The sequence below is a fragment of a genome, unplaced genomic scaffold (genome assembly GCF_019419815.1).
Source record: "Pyrus x bretschneideri cultivar Hongxiangsu unplaced genomic scaffold, Pyrus_bretschneideri_v1 Contig27, whole genome shotgun sequence".
Taxonomy (NCBI): domain Eukaryota; kingdom Viridiplantae; phylum Streptophyta; class Magnoliopsida; order Rosales; family Rosaceae; genus Pyrus; species Pyrus x bretschneideri.
Window position 1 is genome coordinate 1,818,050 of NW_025999579.1, and position 14,600 is coordinate 1,832,649.

The following is a 14,600-nucleotide window of genomic DNA, read 5'->3' on the forward strand; positions in this document are numbered from 1 at the left end:
TAATTGGTCAAGAATTTGCAAATAATTGCATGTGAGCTGTTAAGTACTTTTGGGTACCACTAATACTGATTATGTTTGTAACTTTATTTAAATATTTCAGTGTCCTTTTTCTTCATTATTATGTTTGTAGTGCCATTTTTTATGCGAATATAATTAGTGTCATTTAATGAAAAGTATTATTATGTTTATAGTGCCATTTTTCATGCGAATATAATTAGTGTCGCTTAATGAAAATTGTGTTCAAAAGAGAACACAATTATGCAAATATTTTTTGTCTTCAAAAGAGCTTGTTTTTATGCGGATTCAAAACGTTAAAAAAAAAAAAAAAAACTAATGAAAAATGTTTGAAAACTTTGAGTTTTAACCATAAGTACAAAATAAAAGGTAAAGTAAATAGTAACATGATTAAATTTTTAGTATAAAAATGTGATTTTTCGTTAAAATGAACAATATCCGGAGTTTTTTGTTTAAGTTTTTTTTTAAAAAAAACTCTTTTTTGAGACAAAAAATATATTTGCAAAAATATTCACAATTATGTTTAGTGTCATTTTTTTATATGGATTCAAAACTTCAAAATTATCATCCACATGAAAAAGAGCTTGTTTTTCTCGACGAGTCATAAAATTTGAATAAGAATAGAACGAATAATAAATTAAAATAATAATATCACTGGTATTAAAAAAGGTTTGAAGACTAAAATTTCACAAGTTATTAATCAGCAACTGGTCAAAATAACAAAGCTTTAAAACTTGACCAATACGAAACCGGAGTCCACGTTAGAAAAACTCTCCACGGCATCCAATCCTCCTCCGCCTTCACCGTTAACAATTTAACAGCCACCTCCTTCTCCCTCCACCGCCAAAATCCGTACCCTAGAGACTTTCTCTCACGCTCCATGGACGCGCGTCGCGTCTCCCGTACCGTGATCGACCCCAAGGTCCGCCAAGTCGGGTTCTTCACCCCCGTCGCCGAAGCCCCACCGTGTCGGACCCAGTCCGGCCCGGCAATCACAGTCCCTTCTCCTCTCTCCGAATCTCCGGCCAGCAACTCACTCTCTCCCGTCATGATCCCCCCGTGGCGTCACCTTTCCGACACAGTCGTGATCCGTACGGCTGCCGTGCCGGTACCGGATTCGGCGTTGCGGCGCACGGAATCCGGCGACGTGCCGGTGGGCAGCTATAATCCCTCGGAGTCGTTGTTAGGGACCTCGCCGGTGTCAGCCTCGCCTTCGAGTCGCGTTGGGGATGGACTCGAGTTCTCCGATGAGTCCTCGGCCCGTTGGTATCGGCGGAGCGGCTCCGGAAAGATGGCTTCGAGCTTGCCCGGCGTAGGATTCGAATCCGCAGCATTGAAGACGGCTGCTGAAGTTCCTGGTAATTTAATTGCTTTGAGAAATTGAATTGAAGTTATGGCATTGGGGCCAATTTGAAATTATTTGTACGAGTGCATTGTGTAATAATTTGCTGATATTTTCGTTAATTAGTTAAGTATTGCAAATGCAAAGTTTAGGTTGGTTATAGTGTTTGTGCTAATTAGTTAAAGCTTGCAATTCTGTGCAGAAAAGAGTGGAGAGGCGGTTGCGGAATCGCAGAAAAAACTTCCGGCAAATTCAAAACCTTTGACAGCCAAGACCACAAAAGCGGAAAGGCGTGCCTTGCAAGAGGCTCAACGCGCTGCAAAAGCCGCTGCTAGAGGTTTGAAAGTGATCCTTTTTAATCCCGCAGTATTTTGGTTGTGTAGCTGCTATTGCCTGATTAATGTGTTCTAGAAGAAAAATCAAGTCACTTACAAAGGAGTTTTGTGAATCTAAACATGCCGTAATTTGTACTGTGGCTCGCACTCAGTTTGACGTGTAATGATTGCTCAATTTCAATTGACGACTTCTCAAAGGAGCGACTGAATTACTTGTTAATTGCATACAGACATGTTGTAAACATCATTTATAAGTTTTACATTTTAACAAAGATTAAGTAAAATCGAGTCTAATTGTGTATTTAGTACGAAATACTGATCTGTTTCTTTACCTCTTTCAATTTGGTTTATTTGTATGTTTGGAGCTCCCCTCAATACCCATGTATTAACTGTTCTTATGGTTCCCCAACCTTGTAAAAATACAGGTGAGGGGAAAAAACCTGCTGCTGTAACTGGAGGTGGCGCTACTGGTAAGGCAGCTAAGCCTGCGAAGCAGGCTGTGCAAAAGAAGGATACTTCTCAAGTTGCACCTTCGGTGGCTGCTTCTGAAAGAAAGGGGGGTGATCGACCACCAGATAAGGAAAGGAAGAAAGATGTTCCTCCTCCACGTATGCAGTTTGATGATAAGAGTCGAGTGGAGAAGGCAAAAAGGCGTGCAGTGGTCCATCAAACAGAAGCTAAAAACAGAGTTGAATTGTTCCGGCATTTGCCTCAATATGAGCGAGGAACTCAGCTTCCTGATCTTGAATCAAAATTTTTCCAACTTGATCCAATGCATCCTGCCATTTATAAGGTATTTCCTTTTAGGAAACTAGTTATTGTTGGCTCATCGTTTGTGCTTATGCAGTCAGGCTTTTGTTGCAAAAAATCAAATTAGTCATTCAAACTGTGACTTTTCAATTTATGATTAAATGAAACTTTTCCTAATAAGGTCAACAGAAGTAAGCTACCACGTACGTTTTGAATAAATTTTGTTGTCAAACTTTTGTTAAGAAATAAAACGCGTCACAAAGCTTTCATTGTATGTTTTTTTCATTTACATGTTGCCTCTGTGCACACACTTTTTTCAAGGCATTTTGTACAAGTATGAGCACATCTAGACAGTCCTAGATGCATTTGAAAGAGTTCCAGTATTTATCTCGTTTCAAGGGTAAAGATCTTTCTACTAGTGAACATTTGATAACATTTATCTGAATGTTTCAAAACTAAAAGGAGTGGATGAATGTATCATTATACATTATCATCTGCATGGCTAATAACGTAGATGCAATTATGGACATTTGTCAGGTTGGACTGAAGTATTTGGCTGGAGAAGTATCGGGGGGTAATGCTCGTTGTGTTGCAATGCTCCAAGCATTTCAAGAAGCCATTAGAGACTACTCAACACCGCCAAATAAAGTTCTTGTTAGAGATTTAACTGCAAAACTCAGTAGTTATGTCTCATTTTTCACTGAATGCAGGCCACTTTCGATCAGCATGGGAAATGCAGTAAGGTTTCTGAAGAGTCGTATTGCCAAGCTCGCCTTAAATCTTTCAGAGTCTGATGCAAAATCTACACTTTGTTCAGAAATTGACCGTTTTATAAATGAAAAGATAATACTTGCTGATAAGGTGATAGTCGGGCATGCTTCTACAAAGGTTAGGGACGGAGATGTTCTTCTCACATACGGATCATCATGTGTCGTTGAGATGATCTTGCTATATGCCCATGAACTTGGAAAAAAGTTTCGTGTTGTGGTAGTAGACTCGCGTCCAAAGCTTGAAGGCCAAGCCTTACTTCGTAGGCTGGTCGCAAAGGGCCTTAGTTGTACATATACTCATATAAATGCTGTGTCTTATATCATGCACGAAGTAACACGAGTGTTTTTGGGAGCCGCCTCAGTATTATCTAATGGAACTGTATATTCGAGAGTGGGAACTGCATGTGTTGCTATGGTTGCTCATGCATTTTGTGTTCCAGTCTTGATCTGCTGTGAAGCTTATAAGTTTCACGAAAGGGTACAGCTTGATTCAATTTGCTCTAACGAACTAGGTACGTTGGTTCTCATACGTGGCCCTGAGCTTTTGTATTGATCTTGTTTCTTTTATTTGCTTAACTTCATTTTCTTTTTCCCTGAAAGTGATTAAGTAGCATTGTCATAATCCTTGCAGGTGATCCAAATGCTATTGCGAAGATTTCTGGAAGAACGGATGTAAACTATCTAGATAATTGGGCGAACAAGGAAAATCTGCAACTTCTGAATTTAATGTAAGTTTTCATATTGTTCACCATACAAAACAACATTAGTTGGAATGATTCTTAATACGCTTCTGGATGTGCAACAGGTATGATGCTACTCCGTCAGATTATATATCTATGATTGTCACAGATTACGGCATGGTAAGTCATTTTTACGCTCCTACTTGAAACGTGAAACAAGAAACTCAGTTATTATTCCTTTTGTAATCTCTCCTTTCTTTTCTTGTTAAGGATCCGTAAGAGTTTTCTTGACGATCAGTCTTCATCATATTGTTTTTTGGTGTTACTGTAGATTCCACCCACAAGCGTGCCCGTCATTGTCCGCGAATATGGGAGAGAGCACTTGTGGTGATAGGGAACTCCGAAGTAGACTGACGACGGTGTATGAACAAAGTATTCACATGTCCTATGGCAGGATTGTCTTGCCAGCGCGAGAGAATAAAACTCGATTTTTTGAACATTTGATTGGGAGATTTTGCGAATCGAAACGTTAATGGTAAGCAAATGTTAAAGACATGATGGTAACAGCAGGGTATGAAGTTTTGTTGGTAAATACAACCCAGTGAAGAGTGCATTTTGTAGCCTCTCCTGATAGTTTTGGGGGTTTTGCTTTCTCGTATCATGTAATTCTTCATTTTTGTCTACAAATTTTATATGTAAATGTTTTTGGGAATATGTTATTTTCTTTTTACCCTGATTTTGGGATAATTTAATTAATGAAAATTTCCTTGCTGTATTGAGAGTAACTTGTATGGCAAGGTATACTACCACACATGTCTTGTCAATGGTTTCACGGTGGAACTTCAACTCTTACTTTCTTTTTTAGATATTACAAAAAATTGGAGGATATCCTTTCCTCTCCCCAGCCGTTTCTGGTTAAGAAGTGTGAAAGTGCCTCTATCTTTATAAGAGTGTGCATCCTCAGCTGTGAAGTGGGAGAGAAGGGATTTCATAATTGAATTGGGATTTTGAATAAGACGGCCTTTCATTGTAAATTTTATTTTCATATTGAAAACGTAATAAGAGTAAGAGGTGTAAAGCTTTTCGTCATTCTTGCATCGAGCTATTTTTCCTCAGGACATCCTTATAATATTACTTAGGTTTGGGGATATGTGTGTGTATAGGAATCCTTTAACAAGAAGGATCCTCATTTTTCTAAAAAAATGGGGATATCCCCTTGACTGTTAGATTTGACTTTAATGAAATTGCGTGGTCTGTGATTTAATCTCAACCACACAATTTCATTAAAACCAATTCAACGGTCAAAAGAATATCCTCATTTTTTTTTAAATGAGGATCCCTCTTGTTAGAAGGCCTATATATAAATAATTACCATAATTTCTTTCAAAAGAATTAATTGTTGGTAAATTTGGTACCCTCCCATTTGTGCTGTTTATCTTAAGCAAATGTCACATATATCTCATACAAAATTACAACAAAGGACTTAGTGGTCTAAACAAATTAATTTCTTAAGTACCCAAACTAAGTGTATGTCCATCCGTTGACACACAGCAGACAAAGGCAACAATATTGACAAAGCAAGGACAAGAGGTGGGCCAACCACTGCCCGCCCTAAAGCTCGGCCTTGTGCCAACAGTACGCTGATGTATGCATGAACATTGCAAACCGATACGAATGCATGACTTTATACCAGTAATGGAGGAAAAATTGAGGGCAAAATTGTTCGTATAAGTAGAAATAAAACAAATTTTTACTCTTTCAAATCATCGGACTACATTTAGTATGTACCATAATTTTGAATTGTACACGAAATTGAGGCCTAACATACAACAAAGCATTTCAAATGCCTAAAGATGCCAATTTTCCCCTTCTTTAAGTGGGATTTGTAGTTGCCATGGCCAAGTTAACGGCATTCCAAGCCAATCACGTGTTGTCATGTGTTCCTGTCAATGTTTCTGTTTCCTCTCAGAGCCATGAGTACTATTATCAGCTGCAGCAGCACTTGTTGCCAATTCCATCAACCGCTCAAAATCTATTTCACTTGATTTGTACTTCAATTTCATCCCACTATGTAGCCATGACCTTATGCAAAGGAGAGTTTGTGCGCTGTCGTGCGGCATACAGAATCGTTGCTTGTGAATTTCATCGCCTTCGCCACAGAACAGTTCTTCCGGTGCCACTGAAACCGCCTGCACGGCTAAGAAATCCCGAGCCATCAGAGAAAGCCGTGGATAGCGCATACTATTGACTTTCCACCACTCCAGAACATCTGTTGCTAGTGGAGCTGGAGGATCCGACAGATATTGAGTGAGCTCATCCGTTGCGCTGCTCATGCTTGCCCTTCGTTTCTTTCGTGCAATTTCCTCTGCGAACGAGACATTGCATCCCTCTTCCATTTCTTGAGCACTATATCCGCCAGCCATGGATGGGAAATGGCTGGTCGAATAGTTTCTGATGAAATGAGCTCTCACTTCGTCAAGAAAATTATCTGAGTTGAGGCTTTCGGGAAATAGCTCTCCTTTAATTCGAGGATCAAGAATCGCTGTCATGTATATGATTATGTTGCAGACCTGGTTATTGTAACCTCTAACCTTTTCGGCCATTTCTTTTGCGGCATTTCTTAACGATTCTGGGTAAAGATGAGAATCTCTGCAAGCAGCAATTGTTTCGGAAATGTGATCCATAAAGAAGAGAGCCAGCCCGACAGTGAGCAGCTTGTCTGTGCACATGTTGTTTGTGGTTTTGTAGAATGGTTCGAGATATCGATGCACATGACCTGACTGCATTCTTCTCTGCAGAGCTCAGCAGCATCCTACTGTCTAGTGTCTCATACTTCCTGATAACAGCATCCATGGAATTCGAAGCCTGCATAAAAAATACATCGCGGTCACTTAATCCGCAATGGAAGTGTAGAGAGAGAGAGAGAGCAATGTAACATCCTCATATCATACCTTGCACACAATATCTAGCATCTGATAATTGCCACTCCACCGCGTTGATGTATCAAGCGGCATTTTCCAACAAAGTTCCTGGTAAGCTGCTGTGAATTCCGCAAAATCCTCTGCCATCTCTGCAGACGCGTTTAACCCCATTGCAAACTCTCGAATCTTTGCGATCACCGGCTTTGTAGTTCTCAGTCCATCATTTATGATCAAGTTCAAAATATGAGCAGAGCAGGGGATGTAACAGAATGGCCCTACTTTCTGACCATCCAGGTAAGCATGCATTGCACTCTGACTGCTATCATAGGTGCATGATAGGACTCTATTCTCAATATTGTAGGACCTAAGAACCTTCACTAGGGAGTGATAGATCTCGGCACCACCACACGGGTAAGGTATGTGACAGATATCGAGCATTATCTTTTGGAAAGACCAATTCTCGTCGATCCAATGACATGTGACGCTCATATAACAAAGTTCCTCATAGGAGGTCCAGAATTCAAGCGCGATAGAGACCTTCGAAGAAACATGTTCCAGCGACGATCTTACTACTTCCTGCATACTCTGGAAAACTTCATAAAATGTTCTTTTGTACTCCTCGCTTGACCATAGTTGTGCGGATGGATTTAAAAATTTGTACGAGTCTGCCAGCCACTTCTCTTCCAATGTTGCCGGAGGCAAAGAAGCTAAGATGAGCCACTTAACAAGCAACCAATTTATATGGTTGTAATCCATTTGGGATGCTTTTGATTGAGATTGAAGTTGAGGTTTCCGGTTTACAGTGGCGGGTTGTGGTGCAGGACTGGTGACAACATCGCCGGACTTATCATAACCAGGATGGCGATTACTTAGGTGCCTTCCCAGATTACCTTCAACGACAAGGAAAAATGAATCACCACAACCGAAACCTTAACCGTAGCATAAGCTATTCACAAACATATAGTACAATACCGCAATTGCACATCAAGAACAAGAACGAAAGCAACTACATTGAGGGGACAAAGAAGTTTACCAGTGGCAGTTGCAATGGAATAGCTTTGTCCACAAAACTTGCACCGGCGGCTTTTTCCGTCAGAAGCCGTCTCGAAAAACTTGAGATAAACCGATGTCATAGTCTTCTTTCTGGGTTTGGTTGAAGGGGTACAATTTCCCCGGTCCGAGGAGACCAAACCGTTATCCACCGGATCAACGATTGGAATCATCGCCATGTCCATCATTGGTTTGGGTTCCACCTCTAATCCACCAAGAACAAATCAAAACCACTTTTGATCTCGAATCGAAAAACAAAAGGAAAAACGTAAACTTTCATCTGATCGGGCAAGTGCTTTCAGCAATCAGCTCATGAACTCATGGCATCGCAATCCAACGACAAAATTTAACAAAAAATTATGAATTCAATTTGAACTTTTTTGAAATTCAGCTCAGAAACTCAATCCAACATACAGAAAGAGAGACTTTAGCAGCAAAACCCGAAATTTGGCGATTTGGGAAAGTACCTTTGAAGGTTTTGAAACCGCTGTTTGCAGCCCAGTTCAATTGATATGCTGCTTTTGCAGCTGCCCAACAAACCTGAAATTCAACAAATTGATAAAGTTTTGGGCTTTTGGATGTAGGGCAGCTGCCCAAACAGTCCCTCACTCGGTGACTCGGTCAGTCACCTGGCTCTGAGTTAAAAGAGCGAATCGGTCAGCAGGTTGAATCGAAGAGAAGATGAGAGAGACAGAACTGAGGAGAGAGGGAAAAAAATGGAGGGAGATGGAAGTTGGAAGCGGAACGGCGCCAAGAGTGAGCCGGATCGCAGCCGAGCGAGGAGAGAGAGACAGCGAAGATTGTGGAGTTGCAGAGCCGCGAGCGACGCCCGAGCCGTAGATCTAAAATCTCAACATCTTCGACGGCTTCCAAAAGTAAACGCTCACTCTCACTCGCTCACAGACTCGGTAGAGAGAGAGAGATGAGGGCTCGGCTGCTTGGTTGCGGTGGGCTTGCGGCGGCTAACTTTTGAGTGAATTATATGGAATTGTTGAGCCCCAGGCGGCCAGGCCCAAGCTATATATATCTATGGCTTCAGTTTCTGGCTCCACCAGCCCATTTTCAAATTTAACGTTCACTTTTTCTCTTTTTTCTTTTCTTTGGAAATGAATTAAACGTGAGAAGTATTATTGGCACTCCAAAAATTTCATTCTACACTCTTCACAAGTGTATTTTTCTTTCTAAATATAGAAAATTTGGAGTGTAGAATGAGAAATTTGGAGTGCCAATAGCAATTCCCTTAAATGTTCAATTTTTATTTATTTATTTGAACGATATTTTAGTCTAATCTAATAGGAAAGAGGAGAGTTCAAACTTAGGCTTATGTGAGGCGTACTATTATAGTCGTTTAATCAGTCTTTTTGTAACTTGTTAATTTTATAATACTTATAAATCAACGTTTTAAATTCAACTAACATTCGTTGGATCATCATGGAGGGGAAAAAATTGCTCACCATGATGACTTGATTGTTCAAAAGTTACCCATCATGTTTGAAAAGTATAATATAAAATATGATAGTACATTTTACCCTCACTTATGCCAATGGTTCTCGACAAAAATACTACGATTATCATTTTTTTATACCACATTTGTACTATCATTTTAACAGAAACGGAATTCACATGTGTTGATAGGCTCTACATAGCACGAAAAATGCGATAAGTATAGCATTGCTCAAAAATGTAGAAATGAATAGGTGCATGATGTTGTATACCAATGATTGAAAATAAAAGATCTAAATATTTGTGAAAATCAAATCTAACAGCTAAAACGCTCGTACCATTAACTGAAACATAGCATTGAAGCCACACTAGGTATGTATTAATACATATCACTGAAATTGGTGAAGTGGATTTACCAAATACTTGAACTTGATTTAATGAGAGGCTAGCTTTAGGTACTACCGCGGGTTGCCCACTTGCCCATGCAATGTAAATGAAAGGGATGTAGACAATAATTACAATCCTTATAATTACAAGAAAAATGACGTTAATAGATTTTCTAAAACCCATAAAATTTTGCTTCATAGATCATGTCAGCTGCAATTAAAACTAATTCGTTTGTAAATTTGTATATGTCGGTCAGTTGGTGGGGAAAAACTTACATGCACCTCTCGAGACTCCACTGTGACATCCCGACGAGTGCATGTAAGTCTCCATCATGTTTTCGAATTCAAGAAAAAATTGCAAAATCGGACATTTTCGAGGTTGGAAAATCCATGCCATGCCCAATTGTGTTGTGCCCAAAATCGCTTAATCAGCTGAACCTGCTGCTGTGCATTTGAAATGAAATGTGTACATATATTTGTGCTTCCTTTGAAGAACTATGTATTTCTCTTTCTCCTTGACTTCCTTGATTTCCAAAAGATTGCATAAGGGTTTGGGCAGATTCTGTATGGAACTTTTGGTTGAGGAACATCAGGGACACTGCAATATTATTCATGTACAAAACAAAATATCCATTAATCGCTAATATCAGTCTTTCTACAATGTGGTTAACTACACTTTAAAATCGGCAACTGTAAAGTGAAGTCAATGCATCAACAATATCATGCTGACCACATATGCACGACATACAGTATCCGGGTTTTGAAAAGATGCAGTTAACCCCATTGTAATTAACCACATTGTAATATTGTATGTGTGTGTGTGTGAAGCAGGTAAAAAATTTAGGTTTGAAATATTCTTACTGTAATCCAGCAATGTCAATCTGTGAAAAGTCCATGTTGTTGGTTGAACTGTCGAGGAGGGCTGGTGTGGCAGCTCCACTGGTATTACTACTACTTGTCCTCTTACTACTTAATGGTGATGAGGGAGGTGGTGGTTGCTTGATGGCCAGAACTCTGCAATTCAAGTTGTTTGCAACACTAGTACTGCTGTGGGACATTGCCAACCTACATATACACACCAATTACACCAAATTATAAATTAATCACTATCACCTCAATTATGATCCAACCTATCATGTTTATAATATATTGTGCATGAAAATTGACAACTTTAATATGAAAGGAATTTGAATTAAACAATGTTGCTATGATAGTGAAGCATAGCAAGAAAGTCAAACCTAGCATGTATTATATATCAAGAGAAATGTGAAGGGACTCTCTTAAAGTGAGATTCTCTGTCACCTCACAGTTTAATGTCAATTTCCATGTCAAGTCTAACTTTTGAGAGAGTCTCCTTAGCACTTCTCTATTTATCAATATATATATATATATATATAAGACGTGACTAGAACAATGTGTTATTCCCTCTGCATATAAACTTGAATTCTCTTTTCAGTAGTTTAAAAGAATTTAGTATAAAAAAATGAAATGGATATAACGAAAGTATTCCAAAAGTTATATTCTTTCTGAATTATATAATTTCATGGATGAAATATTTTGTGTATCATGAGTTCAAATTAATAGGAAAGAATCATTTGTGAAGAACAAATAAAAGAAACATCCAAAAATTCTGATAGGGAAACTCAGGACCACACCTGCAATTGTAAATAATATAATTGAAAACTCTATCTAACATTATAAGATTATTCAAATTCCTCAAGGACTTGTTGGATTCAATTCAAATTCCTAGCTCAAGAAATATTCTCATTAATTAACATTTGAAAACTTGGCATTGAAAACTATCTAACATTATAAGATTATTCAAATTCCTCAAGGAGTTGTTGGATTCAATTCAAATTCCTCAAGAAATATTCTCATTAATTAACATTTGAAAACTTGGCATTATGTAAACATCATGTTTGGCTAATATTTACTATCTGCCTAAAAGATGGACAAGTGGGTATGGTCTTTCTAAATCATTGTCCAATGATTCTTGATGAACCACATACTATGACCAAAAGCCAAAAAGGCAATCTACAAAGAAAAACTAGATTTTTTTGTGTATCTCTCTCTTTTCTTTTACTAATCTCGTTTAAGAGGGACATGAGGAGAAATATGCGCAAAGTAATATACAACTCGTTGCATCAGAAATCTTTCCCCAAATCTACCCCTATTGTAGGAGAAATTCTTTAATTAGTCGGTAGAGATAACACATTACCCGTTTGATCATACACAATAAAAACGACAGCCACCTAAGTATAGGGTCCCACACGAGTGTATGCAGGTTCGCTATTTTATTCCACCAGCATGCACATGCATAGCAACATACTGGTCATACATGACTCAAATATTGAGCCATATATGGTCCCATTCCCAACCCACTCCGGCCATGCTTGCTCTATCACACGCTACATATTAAATAAGGCATAAAAGAAAAGAGTTGATGAGGTAATGAATAATTGGATACCCATATCTGCCAGTTGACTCTTCTCTTCTGCAGGTCCTTCATCTCCAATGGAGAAAAAATTGTGTACGGCACATGGACATAGGATAATTCTCACAGACGCATGAAACGTTTCGTATTTTGAGTACACCGAATACTACATTAGTTTCAGCCATCATGAGAGCTATTTTATCAAAGTTTCTCTTCTTACTATGAACTCACGTTACCTATCTCTCAATTCCAAAATTAAATGCTTTAAATTATCATCAAGAACTTAATCCCGTCGTGATCATCACAATGATTAAAATCAAACACATAATTACATAGAGATTAAAATCAATGTTCTAATTAAACCAATAATCTCAACAAACTTACCTGTAGAGAAAGCTGTGATCATGGAGTCCAAGAACAAGAGCTGAAGCCCCAATCTCTCTGACCAAAGCTGCAATCTTCTTCCCATCTTGATCACCTTCTGCGACAATCATTTCAACCTTGGTCTGTAAATCATCATCATATACACTGGTAATTTGAACATACATATATATAATCAGCAACATTAACTCACACATATATACAAAAAAAAAGGTTAATTAATACTTGAGAAAAACGATTAATGTAAGGTTAATATATAAAGGAAAATTGGTCGAAATGATCGTTTTACAAATTCGAATTCCTGAAATGATCAGTTTTCAATACGTTGATCACCTATATTATAACACACATAAAACACGTACGTTGGGGAAGGTGTTGCAGATTTCTTTGAAGGAGAGGGTCAACTGGAAGCCTTTCAAGCGGAGAAGCCTGGATTTGTTCTTGTTTCTGGATCTTGAGGTTGGAAAAACATGAACCAGAGTTATCCAGTCTCCAAACCTAACCAGGTTGTGGAGTGCCCATCGAAGAGCTGTTCTTGCTGCTTCCACGTCTTCAACTACTACCACTATTCTCCTCACATCCATTACCGGCCGCCACCCACCTGCTCTTCCCTCCCTCCTCTCTCTCTCTCTCTCTCTCTCTCTCTCTCTCTCTCTCTAGAAATAGATGCCAAAACTCTCTAAACACAGATCATTCATGACTTGTCTCTTTCTCGGCTTCTTTTAAATGAGTTTGATATACATGTCAATCATCTTTCTTCCTTCACCTCAATATTTAATTTGACAAATAATATTACTATATTAGGGTATTGTACAACATTCCTTGGTTATTTTTTCGTGCACAAATTATAAGATGACATAAATAGATCGTTTAGTCATATCTATTATTGATATTTATTCTATATAGATAAATTTTCACATATTCGCGAACAATTTATATTTAACATGACATAAATTATGATAGGTTGACGAGTTAAAGGTCACAAATGTGGACCAATGTAATGCTTATTAATTTTCAATGTAATCGTCATGCGTTCATATTGTGTTAACAAAACATTTATATTCAAACACGTATGACTATTAATTAGTACATTCCATGCACAAATCGATAAAACATAACTATGTCAACCACTTAATCATAATATATCCATTTGTACATCGCGCAATAGTTGATACTTTCAATTCCAGTAATGATTTTCAAAATACGGGAAGTTTATGCTTTCATTTTTTTTTTTTTTTTGTCAAACGATAGATTTTGTTAGATTAGTCTCCGTCGGAGTTTGAACCATACCTAGAGTTTATGCTTTCATGAGTAAAAGAATATTGTTAATCTCTCTAGAAACAGATGCCAAATTAAATATTTATTTTCCAAGTTTAAAAATAAGTATATTACTTCAAGCCGCCTTACATATTCCCTTAACTATTTGACTGATTATTTTTCATGATTTGATGAGATTTTGAGTACTAACCTTGATTTGTTTTAGAAGTTTGAAACTACATGGATCGTGCCAGTTAGTGCTTTTGGAATCTGAAACCTAGAAAATTGGCTCCACTTTTCCAGCAACATTTCAAAAATTAAATTAATGATTGAAAAACAGAAACTCGGATACGGGCAAAAAATCTGTCCAAGGGATAAAACAGAATTGACAAATTTTTTCGGATATCTGAAAATTTAAAAAAAAAATATTTGCCACCTAATTCACCTATTATTTTATATAATTACATGACAAATAAGAACCCTAATCCCACATAATATGAATTATTTTATGGAAAAAGAATAATAAAAAGTGTTTTTGTAACGCACTTCATGGATGCTTAGCTACACAAAGTACAAATCAAAATAGTATCTCCCTCTGGCTGATACACCACTTACATTAAAAATTTATATAAATTGGAAATGAAGTCATGGGGGCTTCGTCGCATTGCTTTTCTAATCACAAAACGATGGGAAAAAGGGGTCGTATCATGAGTTGATTCTACTGTTCTGTCGCTGTGTTTTTGCATCTATCTCTTTGTTTTGGTTCTTCTGTTTCTGTGGTTCCAAGTGCACAAAGGTAGGGTGGTGAAAATTGCTTTCCTAAAATATGCATGAAA

At 37.9% G+C, this 14,600-nt stretch overlaps 3 protein-coding genes across 3 annotated transcripts; 1 reads left to right on the forward strand and 2 right to left on the reverse strand.

The window, feature by feature from the left end:
• The first annotated feature begins 850 nt into the window (after positions 1-850).
• LOC103929935 (translation initiation factor eIF-2B subunit delta) lies at positions 851-4,671 on the forward strand. The gene is made up of 7 exons (XM_009339201.3): positions 851-1,373; positions 1,560-1,694; positions 2,118-2,485; positions 2,980-3,724; positions 3,844-3,940; positions 4,018-4,072; positions 4,224-4,671. The coding sequence occupies exons 1-7, from the start codon at positions 896-898 to the stop codon at positions 4,281-4,283; spliced, it is 1,938 nt and encodes a 645-aa protein (XP_009337476.2). The 5' UTR covers positions 851-895; the 3' UTR covers positions 4,284-4,671.
• Positions 4,672-5,624: 953 nt separating this feature from the next.
• LOC125478968 (zinc finger BED domain-containing protein DAYSLEEPER-like) lies at positions 5,625-8,481 on the reverse strand (the record flags this gene model as incomplete). Its single annotated transcript, XM_048587895.1, is given in 5 exon segments — positions 5,625-6,663; positions 6,665-6,757; positions 6,844-7,703; positions 7,847-8,068; positions 8,331-8,481. Coding segments are annotated over 5 exon segments (2,151 nt in total), but the record flags the coding sequence as incomplete, so codon positions are not given.
• Positions 8,482-9,675: 1,194 nt separating this feature from the next.
• LOC103929945 lies at positions 9,676-13,180 on the reverse strand. The gene is made up of 4 exons (XM_048587974.1): positions 12,870-13,180; positions 12,511-12,632; positions 10,554-10,757; positions 9,676-10,290 (listed from the first exon to the last, which is right to left on the reverse strand). Exons 1-4 carry the CDS (start codon positions 13,089-13,091, stop codon positions 10,188-10,190), a joined length of 651 nt encoding a protein of 216 aa, XP_048443931.1. The 5' UTR covers positions 13,092-13,180; the 3' UTR covers positions 9,676-10,187.
• Positions 13,181-14,600: the final 1,420 nt, after the last annotated feature.

Bases quoted from the DNA above. Each gene is read 5' to 3' on its own strand.
- LOC103929935 (XM_009339201.3), top strand. From the start codon at position 896: ATGGACGCGCGTCGCGTCTCCCGTACCGTGATCGACCCCAAGGTCCGC. The intron at 1,695-2,117 runs GTTTGAAAGTGA...GTAAAAATACAG, and splicing joins TGCAAAAGCCGCTGCTAGAG to GTGAGGGGAAAAAACCTGCT. The intron at 3,941-4,017 runs GTAAGTTTTCAT...GATGTGCAACAG, and splicing joins CTGCAACTTCTGAATTTAAT to GTATGATGCTACTCCGTCAG.
- LOC103929945 (XM_048587974.1), bottom strand. From the start codon at position 13,091: ATGGATGTGAGGAGAATAGTGGTAGTAGTTGAAGACGTGGAAGCAGCA. The intron at 10,758-12,510 runs GTAAGTTTGTTG...GTGTATATGTAG, and splicing joins GATCACAGCTTTCTCTACAG to GTTGGCAATGTCCCACAGCA. The intron at 10,291-10,553 runs GTAAGAATATTT...ATAATATTGCAG, and splicing joins ATTGACATTGCTGGATTACA to TGTCCCTGATGTTCCTCAAC.